This window comes from Ochotona curzoniae, unplaced genomic scaffold (genome assembly GCF_017591425.1).
Source record: "Ochotona curzoniae isolate NIBS_2020 unplaced genomic scaffold, NIBS_Ocur_1.0 contig_21, whole genome shotgun sequence".
NCBI lineage: Eukaryota > Metazoa > Chordata > Mammalia > Lagomorpha > Ochotonidae > Ochotona > Ochotona curzoniae.
Genome location: NW_024465322.1, coordinates 8,596,312 through 8,619,024, shown reverse-complemented (window position 1 = coordinate 8,619,024; position 22,713 = coordinate 8,596,312). Strand labels below are relative to the sequence as shown.

At 48.9% G+C, this 22,713-nt stretch overlaps 1 protein-coding gene across 4 annotated transcripts in view; it reads right to left on the bottom strand.

The window, feature by feature from the left end:
- FNIP2 (folliculin interacting protein 2) overlaps positions 1-22,713 on the bottom strand; it is a 92,239-nt gene that overhangs the window by 63,197 nt on the left and 6,329 nt on the right. For 3 of the 4 annotated variants that reach the window (XM_040971333.1, XM_040971334.1, XM_040971336.1), the window contains exon 1: positions 259-923. The exons of the other annotated variant lie outside the window; for it this stretch is intronic. In XM_040971333.1, coding sequence (XP_040827267.1) covers positions 259-428 — 170 coding nt within the window. In that variant the 5' untranslated portion in view covers positions 429-923. Of the gene's footprint in view, positions 1-258; positions 924-22,713 lie in introns of those variants that run through there. 4 annotated transcript variants of the gene reach the window in all.

Genomic DNA, 22,713 nt, shown 5'->3' with positions numbered 1-22,713 from the left:
TCTCAACAAGCTGGCTCCAGCAGAGGCAATAAACATGAAAGCAGATGCGCAGTAAGACTACAGGCACCAGAAACTAGCCCATGCCTCCACCTTCGTCAAAAAAAAAAAGACTTGTCTCTGCCCAACTCACCGGGGACTGTATTTCTCCTACATAGAAACGCACCCAAAACATAACTTTCAGAACACTGCAATTCAACCTCTTTGCCAAGCAATTAATTACAAATTCCCATGTGACCTTGAAGGAGTAAAATCCCAAACCTGCTGTGCAGCTCCTTGTGATCGCTGTCACTTCCGGCACCTTTGCGAATCCTGCTGTGTAACAGAGTCTTGCAAATCCGCCCGGCCCCGGAGACCACGCTGTGGACACTTCGGGCTGAGTCCTGCCACGCCCCCGGCCGGCTCGTGGTCTTGGCTGTGCCGCCACACATCTCTTCTGCGGTTTACCCGGACCTCCAACATGCACCTGGACACAAACCCTCCAGTTCCTTTGTCAGCTGAACAACAGTCCACAGCAAACAGGATCTCTGCTCACCCTACAGCATCGAGCCAAGCTGCTCCCCCAAGCAGCCTGCTGCTTTCCTCTCCCAGGAGTTCACAAAGAAAGAGCACACCGATTGGTTATGTAAAACAAGCGCGCCAACAAATTGGGAAGTCAGACGCATCCTTGTCCTTATGCAACACGCCCTCAGGAACCCAACCCAAACACTGCCCCACTTCCATTTCCTACTTTGGTTCCCAAGCTCTTACTTCAGTCGGTGAGAGACGACACACTCAACAGGTTGAGCAGCTTGGTCTGACTCACTCCTTCTGTGCTCCCTAGCTGGAGATTAGGTAGCAGTCAATTAATTGGTCACAAGACAATTCTGGGCAAACTCAGTGACTTGCCTTCAGCTGCAAGGTTGGTCTGACACTGGCCACACCACCCTTCTAATGACTGTCATGTGAGCAAGCGTCAGCTGACAGGTCTTACTCTGCAACCTTGCACAATTCTACCCATCACAAATGACAGAAGGTTAGCCACAGTCAAAATACATAATGTACTACAGGAGGACATGGTGACCCCAGAGGGTCAGCGAGCACAGGATTACAGTTGATGGGATAATATTTGCATGAGAACAACCGAATGGACACCTTTTGTGTGACTGATTGGATACCATCTGTATGAGAACAGTTGAGTGGACAGCATGTGAATGAGAACACTTGGTAGGATATACAAAACAAAAGGAGTTCCAAACCAAAGTACAGAAACTGTTGGGTTTTGTTGATGAGCTCAATACCTCCTCCCTTATCCCATATGACCCTCAGTGGATAAAGTCTGATGCCATTAATAAACTTCAGCTTTTGACCATCAGTCAGGGTCCACGCTGTTATTATCGGCTCCGTGCACCAAGTCCATCGCTGCAGGACAGCGACGATGTACAGGGTAGAGGGTGCCTATAAGGGACCCATCCTTGCTTCAATACAAGAAAAAAATAGTAAGGAAAAAAAAAGCAATGATGTTAACAAACCATTAACTCAGAACTTTTTACACAGAACTCCTGGGCATATTTGAAGAGAAAAACTCAGAACCGGAGAACAAAAGCAGTTACATTTTTAAGATGTGAGAGGCAGAGAGATAGCTAAACAAAGACACTGCACTCACAACCACCGTTTCAGTCCCCAGACACCCACAGCGACCACCTGTAAACTCAATCCGGACTCCCCCGAGGAAGACGGGAGTCCAGACGGCATCACCGCTGCTGCCTCCCACGTGTCTTAGCAGGAAGCCAGGGCCAGAGCTGGGTAGGGAAGCCTGGCACCACATCCAAGCAGTCCAACTTGGACTCATGATGACAACATCCTTCATATGACGAGCAGAACAGCACAATCTCTAGGATCCTGCGAGTTTGTGGAGAAAACAATTTCCTGAAAAAATCAGTCCCTAGAAGCTAAGGCCAGTTCGGAATCTTAATACGGGGTGGGGGGACCACCTGCAAGGGATTGCTTCCACACCCTCTCTTCTTGCCTTGGAGTTTGACTGATCAGGATGCTAACACATTTTCCGTGACAGGGGAACATGTGAGTTTCATTCTTAGCATCTGTGGGCGTAGGCTGAGCCCGAGCTCCCACACTGAACCACCTTTGTAGTATTTTCACTTTCTGACCTTCTCTATTACGAGAGAGGGAGTCGATTCTCCCATTTGCTAACTCACTGCCCAAACGCCTCCAACAATCAGGGATGGGGCAGGCCGAAGTCTCCCTCGTGGGTGGCCGGACCCAAGCATCTCAGTCACTACTCGCTGCCTCCCAGGATGTCACCAGCGGAAAGCTGGACGGAAAGGATTTGAACGCAGGCATCTCAGCAGCCTTGTAACCTCTGGGTCAAGCGCCTGCTCACACCTTCTCTTTCCAGCAGAGACTCTGCAAGGAGAGCTGCAGGGTGGGCTGCAAGCACGGGCCAGCTCAGGGTGTGCTGGGTCACAGCAGCTTCTCCCCTGGGCACCGTCACACTGAACAGGTGAACACACTCAGGTTAACCCATTGGCCCTGTACTGGGCAAACGGAGGCTGACTCCACATGCGGGGGGTGGGGCTCAACAGACACCCCGATTCCCCTGAGTTATACAAAAACTAAATTTTGGTTTCCTATAATTTAAAAAAAAAAAGCTGAGGAAATGCCATAGGATTCCCTTTCTGAAGATCTGTCCTGCATGTGCGTTTATCTAGGAGCTGAGCCACAGAACTGATTCTGACCCATACCTTTCACGTGTTTCCAGAGGCTTCAAGCAAATATTATAAAAATCCAAATCATGCCTGCCTTATCTGAGAGGCAAAAATGTTTTAAGCGGTGGGAATGGGATCATTTCAAAGGACATTTCAATGAGAACAGGACTCGGCTAAATACCCCGTGGCTATGGATAACTGACCTGAATTCACTCAGTTCACCTTGCAGCCACTCACTGCCACGGTGATGCTTAAACCTGACACTGCTGAGAAACACAGATTGCTGGGCCGACCTGCAAGGATTTCAGATTTGGCAGTTCCAAGGCAGAGCCCAAAAACTGCACAGATGGCATCGGTGCGGTGGCATAGCTCGGTGTGAGAGCGAGGAACACACAGGGCAGCCTGCGAGGCTAGAGCCAGGAGACTGAGCAAAGGGGTGTGAGACCCTTGAAGTGCTGTGTCCAAGGAGAACAGGCCTTTGAGGCTGACCCAGGACCATAAGCAGGTCCATCAGTGCTTGGCTGCTTTCAGAACTGTGATCAGCAATGGCTCCTAATAGCCAAACAGCTGCCAGTCCTCCCAGGATCAATTTCGTGTGCAATCAGGAAGTCACACACCTACCCTACTGCCATCTAACCTCCCTTGCTGAGCTCAGCACCTGAGACATTCCGGCAAGACAAAGACTCAGAAAACGGGTAGGTTCGCTAAGTGCTTGTTCTGTGTGCTGGGCACCATCATCCACATTTCATTAAATCGTATTAGGAAGGCACGCTCTTCTGGCAGATGTGAATGATTAAGCCCAGAAAGGTTAGAGATTTAGCCCACAGAGTCCTGGCGCAATGGCCTAGCGGCTAAAGTCCTCGCCTTGAACGTGCTGGGATCCAAAATGGGTGCTGTTTCTAACCCTGGCAGTCCCGGTTCCCACCCAGCTCCCTGCTTGTGACCTGGGAAAGCAGTCGAGGACGGCCCAAAGCCCTGGGACCCTGCACTCCTCCCTGGGGAGTAAATCACTGGGCGGAAGATCATCTCTCTCCTCCTCTCTGTATCTGACTTTACAGTAAAGATAAAATTATAAAAACAAAAATATTTAGCCCATGGGATGGAGCCTGTCAGTGGGAGGCGAGGAGGACTCCAGCCCAGACTCTGCCCAGCTTCTCATTGTCCTGTTGACAGATTCACATCTGTCCGATGCCTGTCCCTCAGTAAACATCTGGGAAGAGGCCGCGGAGGAGGAAACCGCTGATAGAATGTAAGCATTCTGAATAGCACCTAACTCAGTCATTCGAGGACAAGGTCTCACTCATGCACTTTCAGAGTGACCGGGCCTCGTGTCAGATACCTTGCCATGAACCCTGCCCTGCTCTCTGGCCAACAACCATTGGGCGGGAGCCAGGCAGGCCAGCTCCCCTGCAGGAGGCCTGCTCCACCCTCCTCTCTCCAGTCTTGTAGCACGGTGATTTCGTTGATCCAAATCATAATTGGACACTGAAATCAAGCAGTATTTTATTTTTGACTTATAATGCAGAATTTCCGGGGAAGTATGTGACTCAGCTTTCAGATTCACTGGAAACTTACATGAAAACTCAGAATGATCTGCAGTTCTTCGGTGCCAACCAGGTTATCTGCTACTCCTGTGTTTCCATATTTCAGAGAACAAAGCAGTGGTCACCCAGTACGGGGAAGGCTCTCAATAACTGAATGGATGGATGAGTGTCGTGTCTGTGTCACAACACGAACTAAAGAGAAGACTTAAATCCATACATGTACTCAGGTAACCAACGCACTTAAATCAAAACCAGCACCCAGTCTTAAAGCAGCCAGGCCCATGGCACTGCTTCTCCTGTTCTTCAAATTTGCCATTTTCCAACAACAGGCATGGATTATATATAAACAATGGCCAAAACTACTTTGTGAAAACCCCTGCTGGGGATTAGACTCTATAGCCGTTCTGCAGGCTGAATAAAAGAAATGGTCAGAGTCAAAACAATCTGCCGGGGTGGGTGCAGTGGTGGAGCACATTAACCCACCATCTTATACATGTGCCGGTTCCTGCCCCAGCTGCTCCACTTCCCAGCCAGCTGATGGGAAAGCCACGGAGAGTGGTTCAAGTTCTTGGACTCTTACACGCACGTGGGAGACCCAGAGGAAGCTCCTGGCTTCAGATCAGCTCAGCTCCAGCCTTTGCAGCTACTTGGGGATTGAACCAGTGGATGGAAGATCTGTCTCTCCTTCTCTTTATAAAAATCTGACTTTCCAATTAAAATAATAAATCTTAAAAAATTATCTCAGCTAAAAGGGAAAGAGGGAGAAAAAAATAAGCACCTACCACATTAGGGCACAAGTCTAAAATTATATCCAAAGAAAAATAGTGTAAAGCATGTAACTAACAACTCCACAACTTCCTTTTTTTGTAGATTCTGTCTGGTACCAAGCAGAAATACAACACACGTGACAACAAGAGGGATTCTTCCAAGTGCGCGCCTCTGACGTCATGCCACCCACCTGCCCGGGCACCAGCAGGCTGACAGCACAGAGAGGAGGGGCAGAGAGACTCCAGGAGAGCCTCATCCTCATGCGAGGCAGGAGCCCCAGGGAGGAACCAGCCCAGAGCCGAGGATGAGGGGGAACCATCTCACAGCTCCACTTCCACATGCAGGCTGGAGGGCCTGCTAGAGAGGCTTGGGGGCTGGGAGCTGGGACTGCCCACCGGACAGGGCACAGTCTCAGCGGCAGTCAGACCACCAGCAATTTAGACAAACAAATCCCTTTTTTTTAAATGGTCCAGTATCAGACCTCAATCAATCAGTTTTCTTCATGTGTGATTTTACCAGCCAATAAGACAGCTACATTAACTGTTTAAGATTTCTGAAAGTTACAAACACATTAGCAACAAAATATTACACAACCTTTAAAGTTTAACTCTGATCTCGGCTGGGTTGCCAGCACTCTGGCCTTAGCAGAGGTGTCAGTAGTTGGAAGCTGAGCTGCGCTGGGGCCACCGCCTCCCCAGTCACTCCCCAGGGGCCGCAGGTTCTAATCCCATGAGCAGGGGACACACTTCCAAGATAAAATGGAGGGCGCCTTCAAGAGCTGCCCCAGAAATCCTTAAGCAAAACATAAGCTCATTCTACCTTCTTGATGAAAAATAGCTCCAGAATACCACCAAGTTTGTTCTGTTTTGTTTTTAAAATTCTAGCAGGGAGCACAAGGATCTTTTCAAGATTTATTTTTATTGCAAAGTCAAATATATAGAGAGGAGGAGAGCGAGGAAGGTGTTCTGTCCAATGAGTCACTCTCCAAAGTGGCTCCAACAGCCAGAGCTGCACTGATCTGAAGCCAGGAGCCAGGAACCTCCTCCAGGTCTCCTACACAGGTGCAGGGTCCCAAGGCTTTGGGCTGTCCTCCACTGCTTTCCCAGGCCACAAGCAGGGAGCTGGATGGGAAGTGGAACTGCTGGGATTAGAAACGGCGCCCATATGGCATCTTGGACCGTTCAAGGCAAGGACTTTTGCTGCTAGACCATTGCTCTGGGCCCCCCTCCAGTTTTTAATGGACTAAATTCTCCCCGTGAAAAACACTTTTACGGGGCCTGGTGCCTTGGCCTAGCTGCTAAAGTCCTCACCTTGCACATACTGGGATCCCATATGGGCAGGCACCGGTTCTAATCCCGGCAGCCTAGCTTCCCATCCTACTTGTGGTCTTGGAAAGCAGTCGAGGACAGCCCAAAGCCTTTGGACCCTGCACCCTGTTGCAAGACCTGGAACAGCTCCTGGCTTCAGATCAGTGTGGCACTGGCCACTGTGATCACTTGGGGAGTGAATCATCGGACAGAAGATATTTCTCTGTCTCCTCCTATCTATATATATCTGACTTTGCAATAAATTAAAAAAAAAAAAAAAACTTTTACAAAACCATGTAATTCACATAGAAGCAGATTTCACAAGAACACCTAATGGAGAATGTTCAGCTATAGATCGCCTCTCCTTTCCATTTACATATAGAGTTATAAGCTTTCCTGTTGATGCTTTGAGAAAGACGCTGCTTCAATCACACTAGCCTGCAACACAAAGCTACCCAGTCACAAGCAATGTCCCCTAGATGCTGTCGGGGTGGGGTCCCAGAGCCAAAGCAAAGTGCCAGCAGACAGGGCTGAGCACGAAGGCCCTTTGCAGGAGGTCTTCAGGCCACACGCACCAGACAGCAGGGCAGGGTCCTGGGGCCACATGGAGTATGAGGACCGACATGGCTGGAAGGTGAAGTCAGTTATCGGAGCCTTCGGACGCTCCGCTGCACTCAGGCTGAACCACCCACATGCGTCCCATGCTAGCCTGGTGCCTCGCTCTTCCCAGAGAGCAGTGATTTCAGGCAAAGTCCTCTCCATTGGTAACAGTTTCACATATTTATAACTTGTTAAACATTTATAACCTAGAGATACAATTATCCCACCGAATTAACAATTTATTGTAAATGTCATTACACAGGCAATAGCTACTATTTTAAATATTATCGCCCCTAGGGTAACTTTGGAAGTGCAAGAGTTATTCATTCATCTGTGCTGTAATTAAATAAGCTACCAAATGGGATTACCAAAAGAGCATCTGGCACTCTTGTACGATTCATGAAGACACTATTACCTCTAACAGCACTGCATGATTTTATCTTTAACATAAGCTATCTACAGACAGAGGACTCCATTCATCCTTGCAAGCTGTGGCGGGCCATGCTTGTTCATGATATTCATGGTATCTAAACAATCCTGACCCAAACTCCTGTTTTTGCTGTTTACTTGATAGTGGTAGAAGGAGGAATCAGTCATTTATAAAAGTATGACATTACTAGAAAGCAAAGCAAGGCCAAGAAAGGCCACCAGGAACACTGCTAGGGAAGGAGACTTAACCAAGTACCCATCCCACGATAGGAAGGCGTGGGTGACAGAGACTGGTGTAATGGCATAGCAGGCAATGCCGAACTCCACATGGACAATGGCTCATGCCCTGGCGACTCTACCTCCAATCCAGTTCCCTGCTAGTGACCCAGGAAAAGCACAAGATGGACCAATTGCTTGCACCTCTGCCACCAATGGAGGAGACCCCAAGGAAGCTCCTGCCTGCTAGCTTCAGCCTGGCCTAGCCCCTGCCAATGTGGCCATTTGGGGAATCAATCATTGGGTGGAGATCAGATGAGCACTTTCCCAGCCCCCATTACCCTGCCATTCAAATAAGTTTAAAAAAAAAATACTCCTAAGAACTTGACTGATGAAAAACCTGGGGCTTTAGGCTTCCTATGGTTGCCAGTGTTAGTAACTACCAATAGGACATAGAGAAGAATCTAAAATGAACAAGCTAACACCTAAGGATAGCTGAGAGATATAAGGGCTTGTTCTAAGTACCCACAGCACTGACACCTGCTTTACCAACCACTGGCCAGGGGAAGGCTGGGCAAGCAGTTTTATCTGGAGCATAACTCCTGCCCAAGGAGAGACCAGAGCTTCCGCCAGCCCACCCCAACCCTCAGGATTGCTGCAGCAGCTGTGAGAGTGGGCTACGGCTGGTCCACTCGTTCCTGGCCTGCTGCAGCCCGCTTGATGAGATACTCAACAGACAGCAACCAAGCTTACAATTATCCCCAGGAAATTCTTAAGAGCTCGATCGAGTCCTCAGTGCCGGAAGACACTTCTCTGCTATTCATCTCACTTCTCTGAGTCGGTTCTTCAGGACTAAGAACTCAGGGATGCCAGAGGCAGGCAGCAAACGTGCGTGACGAACAGACACAAAATTAAAAGCTTCCCGGGCAATAAATTTGTCACTGGCAAATGAGCAGAGGAAGATTAGGATTCCAGCAGCCATAAAGCTCAACAGTGCGCTTGGGAGGTCATGAAGTCAGTGTTTGAGAACGCTGGGCTGCGGGAGGCTGGGAAGAGCTCAGCTGTGACTCCGCAGCCTCACTCCAAGCAGGTTCCCCGTGTGCAGGTGGAGGGCTCAGGAGCTCACACAGTGTCACCGCCAAGAGCTGAGCACGCAGCAGGTCGGGAAGAGGGGCCTGGCGAAGGGCCGGGACTGTGTCAAGCGCACGCCCAGTCATTCACATCCCACATGACTGGGCGAAGAGTTTCCTCGGCTATAAATAAAAGGGTGATGATGATACTGACTACCTATCTGAGGGCTGCTGAAAATGTTAAATGGAAGAATTTGCAAGCCTCACTGCAAGAGTAAACAGGTTCAGACCAATGTCGTGAGCTTCATACACACACACGCACATGCCCTAAAGTACTCCCTGTCCTATTGGAGTTGCTAAACTCATAGATGACTGCACTGTGTTTATACAACAAAGAAGCCTAGATAAATAATTTGGCACAATGACATCTGGCAAATCATGATTTTACCCGAGATAGTCAATCGCCACCTCACCACACCTCCACCCCCAAAATGCAGCCAATTCCCTGGAAGCCCCGGGCAGTTAAGCACTTTAAACATGAGCAAAGTCTCTCAGGAGCAATGAACTCTGCAACAAATTATTGTAACTACTGGAGATTTGGATCTACAGAACAATGAACTTTTTAATGAATATCAGGTATTCTCTCCACCTTTTGTGTACCTCCAGCCACATCAATTTCTCCTTCTAAAATACTCTTCGTCTCACTTGCCAGGCTGAATCCTTCATATCCTTTCAGAACCCACGCCAGGAGCCATCTGCTCTGTGAAACCAACCCTCAGTGGCTCTTTCCTCGGCCACATCTGCAACAGGAAGAATGGAAACAGTTTGTAATTCCTCCCAAGGATTCCCTCTTCAACTCTTACTGCTTGGGGTCCAAGCACGTGGTCTCCATTCTGCTCCCTTTCCAGGTAATTAGCAGAAGCTGGATTGGAAGTAGAGCAGGTGGGACTTGAACTAGCATCCATATGGGATGGCAGCACCAGAAGCAGCAGCTTTACCTGTCACACCACGCTGTCCCTGGTCTGAGAAAGGTGTAAGACAAAGTTTCGCAAAATTACCCTTGTAACAATATTGACTGCCACGCACCAGCATTTGGGGAGTTTTGGGGGTTTTTAGCTCCCACAAGTAAAGGAGTATTATTCGTCTTTTTCATGCCCAATTTATTTCAACACACTCTCCAGCTGCATCCATTTTAATGTACTTTTTTTTTTCAGATTTATTTATTTGAAAGACGGGGAGAGAAATCATCTGTTCAATGGTTCACTCCACAAATGGCCACAATGGATGAGGCCGGACCACGTTGAAGCCAAACTCTTCATTCAGATCTCTCCTGTGGGTGGCCGAGGCACAGGCTCAGGGCCAAGCACTTGGGCCATTTTCTACTATGGCCTTGATCTCTATTTCACTGGTGGCTAGGGAGGGTGACCATTTTTTATATGTATTTGTTGGCCATCTCTAATTCTTTGGAGAACTGCCTGTTGAGACCCTTGCCTCATTAAGTGGACTGGTAATACTTTCTAGGCTAGCCAGATCAAGCAGCCACCAGCCACATGCAGCCAGTGCCTGTGAAGGGAACTCCTGGGAAGAATCACAATGGTGGTGTTTGCATGAGATTTGCTTTTGGTTCCATTTCCAAACTCCATCACAAGCACAGATGAGAAAACACTCAAACTTCATCTGGTGACCAGCGGGAGAGTTTGGAAGGCTAGGGGTGGCCAGCGAAACTGTCAATGCCTGGAGAGGAAGCTGGCCCCCCTTCCCAAACTCCACGCCAGAGGAACTGGAAAGAATCATTACCTCTCTTCACCAAACCATAGGCCAGCACATCTGCCCACCTTAGGTGCCATAATAATGAAAATCACATGATGAGGGAACTGAAAATTGAAGAATAACGAAGTAACAAAGAAAACTGCAAGCGTAACATCATTGTGCCTCCCCACAGAAGGAAGTGCATCTCCCAGCCCTGAGCCAGCACTGAGCAACTCTTGATGCCTGGCTCAGTGCCTCTCCTCCTCTCCTAGCCACCATCAGCCAATCAATCTTGAGGATTCTCCTTCAGTGTCTCAGCCAAGACCTCACAGGGTGGAGCTTGCATACTGTGCCTGCATGACTCTGCACAACGAAGAACTCCAGCACTCTTGGGATGCCTTGCACCCTTCTTTCTACCTCCCAGGACACCTGAGCCTTCCTAGATGACGCCTCAGGGCTTTCTGAACCTCTGCAAACATGCACACACAGCTACACACAGGTCAGCACTCCAACTGCCTCCGTCAGCGCGGCACTCCTGACCCAGGGACTACGGTGACATTCCTTTGGACCTCGCCATGTCCAGGAGTGTCCTCTCCCACAGCCAACGTCCTCTCATCAGCCTCACGTCAGCCCTCTCCATCTTCCCAGTAGGACTTTGGCTACAACATCCTCTCCTTGCAGCCAACGTACTCCTTCCCACTCTGCCCCCTCTCGATACTTCCTTTACCAAACCATCCTGACTCCAGTTCTCTTCCAAGTTCTACGTGTCACCACTTTGATTTCCCACCTCAGCTGCAATGGTCCCCAACACCTACTCTAGGTTCAGGCCACCGGGTTATCGTCTCCGTTCTAAGGCAGTCAATTCGCACTACTCAATGTAGATATGTTCCATAAGGTCACTGGCAACACTGAACCACTCTCTGCTCTCCTAGAGCAAACACAGGCTTAGCTTCCAGCCGGCCTCTGATTACACTTTCCTCAACCTGGTGAAGGTGAAGCCTCACTTTGGATGCATTTCGACTTAATGACCTTGTTTAATATACACTGTTGCTTCATGAACACTGTGATTCATGCCTGAAAGAAGCTCATCCAACACACGCTCCATGTCAGACACATCACAGCCTTTGTACTGAGAGACAGACACTAAACAACACCTAAGCACTGGGCTTGGGGAGGGCACACTTTCAAGAAAAGCACAAAAATGTAGCATTAAATGCACTGCAACAAGAGGGCTTGTTTATTGGGTGACACTGAACCCACAGAGCAGAGTGCCCCTGGTCTGATCTCGACTGGGATCACATTTACGGTGTGACTCAAAGTATTGTGCCACGTGGAACCAGCACCCTGGTGAAGTAGGTTAAGCCTCCACCAATGGTGCTGGCATGCTATACGGGCACCAGCAGCTCCACTTCTAATCCCACTGTCTGCCAATATGCCTGGGGAAGCAATAGATGGCCCAGTTCTTAAGGCCCCTGCACCAACATAGCAAGCCCAGAAGTTCCTGGCTCCAGGTTCCGGACCAGCCCAACTTCAGTAGTTGCAGTCATTTAGGGTGTGGACCAGTAGATGGAAGATCTGTGTAATTCTGTCCTTCGAATAAAAATAAATCCTATATGGAAGTTTGAGCTGTTCCTCTTTAAATAAATCCTTTCAACTATACATCTAGCATCTAATTCCTTAAACAGAAACACAAATTTCGAAGTGGGAAAACAAGCAAACAAGCAAAGTAACAATGAAGGAACCCACAAACCCTCAAGACCCAAGTTACCTATCAGGTCTTTATTGAGCATCCTTGCACGGCCTCTGCATGCCCACACATCTCAGCAGGGACACAGGAAATGACTGACTTCCTCAGCATAGGGTGCATCTTGCTCACTTCCTGGAGCATGGAAGGTGTCAACGGACTCTTGAATGAAAAGGACTTACTGCTTAGGGGGTTTCAAAGTCACCACTCGGTTTTACTTCAAGTTCAGAGCACGTGTTACAGACTTTATTGTGAAAGGGTGCTGGGAACACCTGGCCAGCCTGGATCGCATCGATACACTGCCCTTCCTGACAGCTTACCTCTGAGACCCTGCTGTACGTGTACACACACACACACACACCCGAGTCTGCTCTGTTACAGCCTCTGACTTCAGACGTGCATGGCAGGGGATATGGCAGTCCAGCTGGGAGTCCTTTACATCTCTGCTTTTCACTACCACCCTTTAACAACAGGAAAGATTTATGCATTTAACTGCCAGTGCCACTCTTGCCCACCCTGCAAACCTTCAGCAGCTTTAAAGAAGGAAATAGGAGCGAGCTGGTGCTGTAGCGTAGGAGGTGAAGCTGCCACCTGAAGCACCAGGATCCTGTAAAGACACTAGTACAAGTTCTGCTGCCCCATTGCTCCTCCAGCTCCTGACGACTGTGCCTGGGAAAGTAGCCGAGGACGGCCCAAATGCTTGGGCGCTTACACCCCTGTGTGAGACCCAGAAGCAGCTCTGGACCAGTCAACTCTGGCCATGGGGGAGTGAGCCAGCAGATGAAGATCTGTCTCTCCCTCTCTCCCTGTGACTCTGTCTTTCAAAGAGAAAGAAACAGCACCCCAGCCAGCCCCTTCCTTTTCCTTAGATCAGGCACTTGCTCTCCTATGGCGCCTCCTCCACCAGCAGGCCTGAACCAAGCTACCTACGGCTTGTCTTGCAGCTGGGAAAAAAAAAAAGATTTAAATCACAAAGTATCCTAGGCTCCTACAGACTTCTTTTACATTGCTTCCATTCTTGATGGGAGATGAACATGTGAGGTGAAAAAGTCAAGTGGCTTCCACAGCTACGCTATGCCCAAGGCTCTCCTGATTCCCAACACGACTGAATGCCAGGAAATCCTGCGGGTGTGTCACCTAAGTGCTGGGGGCAGGGAGGCTCCAACAGCCATCGGATTAAAGCCAGACTCTGGTCAACATGCACTCCACGCTCCTGAGTCCAGCATGTTCTACGTGAAATTCACTAATGTTTTATTGAAGAATTCAAGAGGGGTGGACATTTGGCATGGTGAGGAAGATATTGCCTGGGAATCCAGCACCCAGGACCCCAGCGCCTGGAATCCAGGGTCCTGCCACCGTGCACCCTGGGCGATGGGGATGGTGGCTCGGGTCACTGGGTCTCTCCCACCCACATGGGAGTCTCAGAAGGAGTTCCTACCTTGCAGCTTTCGCCTGGCTCAGGCTAGCTGGTACCGGCATTTACAAAGTGAATCAGAGACATTCTCTCTGCTTCCCGCTCAAATAATGACTCTTAAAAACTGAAAAATGAATACAGCAACTTTAAGAAGCCTTTCTGTATGTACAACTTCTCCAACACCTTCTGCAGAGAGGCTTAGGCTAACCTAGCAGATCACCTTCTCTAGAATCTGCCTACTCCTAACATTACCCACCACAGCTTCCAAAAGAAGAAAAAAATACTTCCCAGAAGGAAAGCCTAAGACCTAAGATGACAGCGCATGCGAGGAGAGGGGAGCGGGCTCGGCTTTTTCCTGTGCTTCAGCATCTGTCTGGTCCAAGCACTCAGCAGGTGCCGCAGCGCCCCAAAGGGAACCAAACTGGCACAGCACGGTTTTCCCCATCCTCTCGTGGAGAGGGAGGAGCCCACGCTGGCGATCGCAGCCAAAGGCACAAAGTGTCAAACAGTGCCCAGTCTGAGAAAGGCGAGGGCCGTGTGGGCCACCAAGAGCGCGGGATGGGCAGCTGTCACAAAGTCTTCCAGAGGTGACAGCTCTTACCCTGGGCCAGCACGGCTCGACCTTCGCAAGGTCACGCGCATCTCAATCTCGCAGCCACACCATGAAGAGGTTACTATTACTCTTAGTGCACCATGAGAAAACAGCCACAGGAGACCTTACTCAAGACTGGACAGCATCACGATGCAGAACCTGGAAGCTTCCAGAGCCTCCCACCTCTTCATCACCGCACCAGGTGGGAAGTCAGTGTGAAAAGGGGAAGAGAGAAAGCCAGTTCCAGGCAGAGAAACCTTTGGGAAGGGAAAACTGAAAACTAGTGAGGAACTGAGCAAAGCTCGCTTTGACTGCAGTGAGGAGTGTCAGGGGAGGACCAAAGGGAAAGACGACGGGGCCAAGTCATGTGAGCGAGGCCGGATTCGAGTTAAAGTCACATGTTACAGACCGGGGTCATTCAGGACCAGAGAGGGGCCCAGCACGATGGCTCAGCGGCTAAATCCTCACCTTGCACACACTGGGATCCCATACAGCGCCAGTTTGTGTCCCAGCTGCTCCACTTCCCATCCGGCTCCCTGCTTGTGGCCTGGGAAAGCAGTAGACTGTGGCCCAGGGCCTTGGGACCCTGCATCCGCATCAGAGACCCAGGACAAACTCCCTGCTCCTTGCTTTGGCTCAGCTCAGCTCCAGCCACTGCAGCTACTTGCGAACTGAACCAGCATACAGAAGATCTTTCTCGCCGTCTCTCCTCTCTATTTTTACTGGAAAGGCAGATTTGCAATCAAATCCTTAAAGGAAAGAAAACAGTACAAAGGTCCAACCCCATCATATCAAGGAATTTACACCTGTGCTCATTAGAACTGAACAAAGTACTTTTTAGCCACAATGTTGCAACAGTGACAAGTGCAAAGCAAGACCAGCTGCTGAACTCTTAGGGCTGAAAGTTGGCAAAGGCAAAACGCAGGAATCCAAAGGTGTGTGCTCCAGATGCAGCTCCGCCCATGACGGTGAGAGGCTTTGTAACCCTGGCTGGCCAGCCTGCTTCCTAGTCTACAAAATACACAGGATACACAGGACTGCTTGTAGACCTCAAACTCATGTAAATGTCGGCTGTGACAAGCCCAGCTCATCTCAGTTACTCTGAAATGTTCATCGCCAGCACAAAGCAGCACCCTTAGGCAGCACGCACATCTCACCACACCCGTTTAGAGGAGAAAATCCCCGAGCCAACAGGCTTAGCAGTATCAGCTCCACTGGATCCGTGACGCAACAGAACCAAGATCACAAGGCGGACTCTAGGTGCCTCTCTCCAAACTAAACAGCGCTCTGCGGAAAATAAAAGCCCCCGCAAACTCCCGTGACCATGTGGGAATAGTGACAGTTTATGAGCAAGAGAGATTTTCAAGACACACTTAGTACTTTTTTTTTTTTCTCAACTGGTATTCACAAAAATTCAAAGAACAAGGGCTGCAGAACATCCCCTTCAAGCTTTAACAGGATGTGACCTTTGACCAGTAAGTCTGGTTTGTGATTTTTCTTGGACTGGGGCCATGAGAAACCAGAGTTCCTGCACTCATCTGACTGTCCTGTGTAACATTTTACCAGGTGCACTGCATTAGTGCACGTTACTTGGTCACTTGTTTTTCAAGAGGATAAAAAAGAAGCATGGAACTGGTAGAATGTTTATCTTGGACACATAACTGGATTAGGCTCAGAAAATACAGATAAGCATTTCTTTCTGAAAGAAGAAACAGAAAAAGGTGGCCTTTTCAATAAGGGGTGTGAAGATTGAACTTGACAGCTCTGTAACGGACCTGGAGGAGACTGGCCAGAGACAGGGTCACATCTGCCGAGAGCACAAAAACATTTCCCACCAAGATAATGTCCGAGGAAAGAAAACAGTAGCCTCACTCAAGTTTCTGTGAACAAGCACATAAACGCAGGGAGTCAGATCAGTTTAGGTAAAGGTGGTTGTCAAGCTATCCTTAAGATTTTAAGATCTGTCCTAAGTTTTGTCCCATTAAAAAAAATTAATAAAGACACATGTCAGTGGGGGGGGGTGGGGGAGGTGGCAGGGGCGGGCAGATGCGGAGCCAACAAAATGCTGAATACATCACAGATATGAAGCCAGAAACAAAGTGAAAATTACTTGGCCAACACACACATTAAAAAGTACGTTTTTAGTAGAACACACTGCATAATTCTATTTTTTGGCAGTGAACTTTAAGAATCTAAATCAGAGCTGTTACAGAAAATAGTAAAACACTATGCAAGACACTCTGAAATTAACAGGTTAAAACCACGTAGCTGAGGAGTGACATGCGGCCAGAATAAACCATGGAGAAGTTCTTAAAGCTTCAGTGAGATGTATTTCCATCAACTTAAAAAAAAAAGACAGCAAACATCGGATACTGGCAAACAGATGTTTATTTCTTTAGGTAGAGGTACCTGTTGGAAGAAAAGTTCACATTAATGTGTTTAATAAACATGTCATTCTAGGGTCTGGTGTGATAGCTCAATTGGTTAATCCTCTGCATGGAAGGAAAGGGGTTCCATACGGGCGCCAGTTGGTGTCCCAGCTGCCCCACTTCCTATCCAGCACCCTATCAACAGCCTGGGAAAGCAGTGGAACGGTCCAGGTCCTTCGGTCCTGCACCAACACGGGGTACCTGCAAGAAGCTCCTGCCTGCCAGCTTCACACCGGTCCATCTCCGGCTGAGGTGGGCATGTGGGAAATGAAGCAGCACATGGAAGATTTCTCTGTGTGTGTGTGTGTGTGTGTGTGTCTCCCTCTCTGTGTAATTCTTTCAAGTAAAGTAAGAAGTCTTAAAAGAGCAAAAGGTGGAGTCCCTGGCTCTGCCAGCCAGTGCTTCAGAAACAGCATTACTTGGGAATGCCTAGCTCTGTCTTAAATTCACCTCTGCAAAATTCAACGCGGGTGTTCCCTTATTTAAGGACACAGCAGAGAGCGAGGCCCCATGCACTGCTCTACTTCCTGGAGGCACTCAACGGCTGAGGCAGGGCTAGGCCTGACGCTGAGAGCTGGGGACTCACTGCAGGAAACCACCTGTCTGAGCCATCACTGCTCTCCCCAGACACCACAGCGGCAGGAACACCGAGTCAGGAATCGCAGCCTGGCACTCCGAGGTAGGATGTGGGCATTGCAGCAGCTAAATGCCCACCCACTGCGGGCCATTTAAAATAATTTCTCTGTATACTTTCCCTATTTCTGTCAATTACACAATTGACGGAATTCTCCCAGGTTCCTTAGGCTCAACACCGTGAAGTTATTTGCTGCATTACTATTCATTCTTATTTATAGATTTCCTAGACAGATTGTCTTAGGGAAGACTCCTGATACTTAACAATATAAGGAGTGGAGAGAATGGATTATTTCATCCTTCAGGATAAATCTGCTCCCTCCCCCACCCACCCTCCAGCAACTAAAAATATCTTTGCAACAAAATGATGGCCCAGGGGGTTAAACCGCCACCTAAGTGGCCAGGATCACAGTTCACAGAAAGTTTCCTTGGCTCCCCACCCGCTCCCTGCCACTGGGAAGGCAGTGGAAGCCAGCCCGGGTCTTTGGGCCCTGTCACCCACATGGAAGAGCAGAACGGAGCTCCTGGCTGGTCCAGACCCTCTGCCTCCCCATCACTGCCTTTAAAAGAAACGAGTCTGATTCTCTTCCTTTCACAATAAGCTGGAGGCCCCAAGGCCTGACAGAGAACACATGCTAGGACATTCCACCAAGTATGGAAACACTTAAACCTTAGGAAAATTACCTAATATGGTTTGGTAGTTGGTCATAATTCTGTCAACCAACTGTTGATCTTGATAGAATTCTTAGAAACAAACAAAACAAACCAAAAACTCCTCAACAGCATGAAGTAGGCCAGCAGGTTCAAGTTAGTCGCTACTGCTGTTACACAGGATATTGACATTAGCCAACTAAGCTCTAAAATCTAGTACTAAGCTGGAGTACACGGAAGAGTAACAGCTGTCAGACTAAAGCCCAGTGCAACCTGAATTTGAAGGGCAGAAGAGTCTAAGAGCCAGCAATGGCCATCGTGTGTCGCCTGTGCCTCCTGGAACCAGCCTGCGTCGCTTCAGTTGGAGCAGGCACAGATGGCAGCCTTCCTTGGCACATTATCTGAACTAGCACCCCTTGCAATTAAGAGCAGTACTTAGCCCTCCAAGATTAGATTACTGGACAACTGCAACCTTCCTGTTTCCCCAGCTTCCCATACAACAACTCCGCTTGCTTTCTCCCCTTCTCCATCTCCTTTCTTTGCGTTTGTTGAAACATTACAGTCGGGAGAAACTAAATCGGAGCCTTAAAGAACAAATTCCGCTGCGTGGAGGAAGTCTGGAATTTCAGATACAGCCACAAAGACTACTCACAAGTATCTGTGGATCGAATCAATGAAAGAATGTCAGGAAACTTGACAGAAAGCCATAGGCGTGCCTGACATTAAAAAGAAGCCCATGTACCTACAGGTTTACCAAGCATGAATTTTGCCACAGGCTAGGAACACCATGTTAAGGGCATCTTTCAGTGTTGCTGTTTCCCACTTAGGAGATAAAAGTGGTCTGGGGTGGCAGAAAGCAAGGGAAGAGTAACGCATGTTGAATCCTGGCACCAAAAATCTAAGGAAAGGCACCTGTGTTAAGTTGCTCCTGCACTCCACTGCTCAAAACTGCAGCTGTTGCCCACTGCCTTCCAAGAAGAAACTTTCCCTCTTGGTGACAACAAGATACCCGCCATCTCCTTAGAATCCATAGCTCATGCAGATCTGGGATCAATGCAGGCAAGTCACTGGAAAGAATCTCTAAGAACAAGGAGCACCACTTAATGCCAGCTTAGTAGGGGCCAAGCACCATGTGGTCTGACTGATGTACATCATCTCTGGTCTTCAAACAACCACACAAGTCAGGGCATCTTGGGCCCATGCTCTGGTATAGAAAGCAAAGCCGCTGCCTGCAGCCCCAGCATTCCACTCGGGCACTCGCAGCAGCCCCAGCATTCCACTTGGGCACTCGTAGCTGCTCCATGTCTAACCCAGCTCCCTGCTAATGCAAGTGGGACAGCAGAAGATGGCTTACTCCATTTGGGAGAGAACCAGAAGACTGAGGATCTTGGCCTTTCCTTCTCTCTGTAAATGTCTATCAAGTAACTTTTAAACCTTAAAAAGAGGAAGGAAGGAGGTAGGGAGGTCGGTCAGTTGGTCAGTCGGTTCTGGCTCCTGATTAGCTCAGCTCTGGCCATTATAGCCATTTGGGAAGGGCTCTATGTCTCCATGTCTCCCTAACTCTGCCTTTCAAATAGAAATCTTGAAAAAAAATAAACAAAAGCAAGAATTTCACAATTTCTCAAGCAGATATGGGATGGGGCTGGCATTGAGTCTTGTAGTTAAGAAGCTCATGGTGCACAGCCGAGTACCTGTGTTGATGGCAAATTCCAGCCCCTGATGCCAGTACCTGCTAATGCAGATGCTCCACTAACGTGCTGACTCACGCGCTCCCTGGACCCAGTTACCCAATCCCAGCTTTGGTCCCACCCAGTTGTAGGCAGTTGGGCGGATCTGGCAGATGGCAATGCATGCACACACACTCACAATCTCACTTTCCCCGGGTCTGTCTTCACACTCGGAGAACATGGTTTTAGGCAACGCACAGCATCCTGTAGCAAGGGTCAGCTACCGGGGCTCAAAGGGATCTCCACAGAGCCTGTACCACGGGAAGACCCACGCAGCCCCAAGGGCTCCATCTTTGTCCTCTGGGCAGGGCAGCGGTTCCTGCCACCTCCTCTGCCCTAGCAACTAATTAATTCACTGTGCCATTCTAAAGCAAACAGTCATCACCTGATATGCTTGGGAAAATGTTTACTCACAGCTCCCTGCCTCACTCGGCACAGACCATCATTAACGATATGTTCGCCTGGGTCACACTCATCTTGAATACCAAGTCAGACTCATAAATCCAGTTCTAAATTACTTTTTCAAATGGAACAATCCTACATGGGAGGCAGGGAGGACACCGTCTTTTTGAAAGCTCTGACGACGTAGCAGGCCGTCTGGGCAAGGCTCACAATACCAGCGTCACTTCATCACTTTCAGGTTTAAGTCAGTCACACTTTTTATTTTGAAAAGCATTTCTTTGCTCATTTATTTAAAAGGCATTTTGTCAAAGACAGGGACAGGAAGAGAAAGACACACAGACACCTCCATTTGTTGTTTCACTCCCCTACGCGGCCACAACAACCAGGGCTGGGGCCAGCCAGGAGCCATAAATCTCCATGTTGGTGACGGGGACTCAAGTGCCTAGATCATCTTCCACCACTTCCCAAGCTATGTGAAAGGAAGCCGAGTGTAAGCACAACAGGCTGGACTTGAATCAACACCCCAGCACGGGCTGCTGGCCTCACCGCACTGGTCACCATGGCTGCTGGGTCGTGTCAGAGAATCATCTGCCTCATTTCATCCCGTCATGTATTTCAGCTTTACAACCCACATGGAAACCCAACAGGTCTGAAAAATGTAGATGGTGGATGTTGTAGCATACGCAGCAAGTTAAGCCACCGCTCGGGACACCTACACGGCATGTCAGGGGCCAGCCGGAGTGAACTACTGCAGGCTTTTGGTCCAGTCTCTCCACAACCCCAATGGGAGACCTGGGTGCAGCTGTAGGCTCCACGCTTCTGCTTTGCTTGCTGCCAGCTTTTGGGAGGTCAACTAGTGGGCGGACAATCTCTACCACTCTGTCCTTTTCTTTTAAGGGTGGCTGAAAATACCCTTTAAAGGTTTCTAAAAACTATACAAAACAGTTGACCACCATCAACACACGGTGAACAACTTCATATCATCACAGTTGTCACAGGAGCTGCACGCTTTTTAAGAGCTCGCTCCTGAAGCTGTGGGGTTTTACAGCGGGTCTTGGGAATGGGAGAGAACCATGCCACTCCTTGTTCTGTGTCAGGGGGCAGAGCAGGCCAACAGCTAGGTTAGAGAACTTACCTTACCATACTGATGCCAGAGAAATAACGTACTGACACGAATGGAAAGAAGGCTTCAATTGTCTGAAACAGTATTTCTCTAAAATGCCCTCCCGAGGGTGGAGCACTTGGGGTGGCCATGGAGACACTCAGTGCTTAGGGTCTGTGCGTCCCCAGTGGATGGCTCTGCTACTGGTTCCTTTTTTCTTTTAATACTAATACATTTTCACTTTATTTGAAAGGCAAAGATGGTGCGTCACTGCTGGGTTCTCCTGATCCCTGCAGCAGGCAGGAAGGGCCGGCCAAGAGCAGGAGTAGGCCCGGGTGGCACCCAGGCCTGATGGGACACAGCGAGCACAAGCAGTATCTCTTCTGTACCAACCACCCACTTCTCAAATGTGCACCTTCAATTGTAAAAGAGAAGTTTCTGGTGGGCCAGTGCAATATTGCAAAGGCTATTCTACCCTGTGGTACCACATCCCATGTGGCACCAGTTCATCTCCCAGCTGCTCCAGTTCGGATCCAGCTCTGCATGTGGCCTGGGAAAGCAGCAGAGAATGGACTATGTCCTTGGATCCCTGCCCCAGCACGGAGAAGCTCCTGGCTGCTGGCTTCAGATCATTCCCCACTCTGGCTGTTAGGGCCTTCTGGAGAGGGAACCTGCAGACCAAGATCTCTCTCTGTAAAATCTTTCAAATAACAATGATTAAAAAAATAATAATAAATTTAGGGGTCAGTGTGGTGGCGTAACAAGCCAACCCTCACCGAGGGCACCAGTTTGAGTCTGACTGTTCCACTTCTGGTCCAGTTCCATGCAGAAGATTGCCCAGTCCTTGGGACGCTGCATCAAGTAGGGGACACAGAAGCACTCCTGGTTCCCAGCTCAGGCCGTGGCAGCCACTGGAGCAAAGAACCAGCAGATGGGGATCTGTCTTTCCCCTCTCCCTATAACTTTTTCAAGTGAAATAAATAAATCTTTTAGAAAAAAGATAAATTTGGGGCATCACATGTAAAAGATCTTGTTACTATTTCTCAACCAGATCTTAGAACTTGAGTAACTGACAGTAATTAAGAGCTAAATGATAACAACTTTTCCTCAAAAACAAAAACACTCCAAGTTCTGAGTGTAACAGAAAAAAATGCAATGTCCAATTTTCTCGGCACACCAGGGAAAGCGCGTGGCAGTGAGGGGTTTATAATGTGTTAAAGGCAACTGAGATCAGACAGGAGATTGCGCTGCTGCTTCCTGACACCTAAGCCAACACTGTTTCAGGTCTTGAGGAGATGTGCAGGTTAACATCTAACTTGTCTTTACCGTGGGAAGACACATTTGCTAGCACAACATGCAAGCACCCTTACTGGGGGTAACTCCGAGGTCCCCACAGCTAGGCTGCTTCTCCATCTGGTCCCTCAACTTAAGGGGGTTCAGCTTCTAGGGCTGCAGTGTGTCCTCTCACACCCCCATCGTGAACTGGTTCTCATTTTGGTCCGATCTCAGTGGATGAACAGCAATCACTTATTTAAATATACATTACCTCACATGCAAACATGTTCCTATAATGAAAAAAAAGCTAGAAAAACACCCAAAATCCATACAGAACTAAAAGGCAAGCAGCTCAGAGC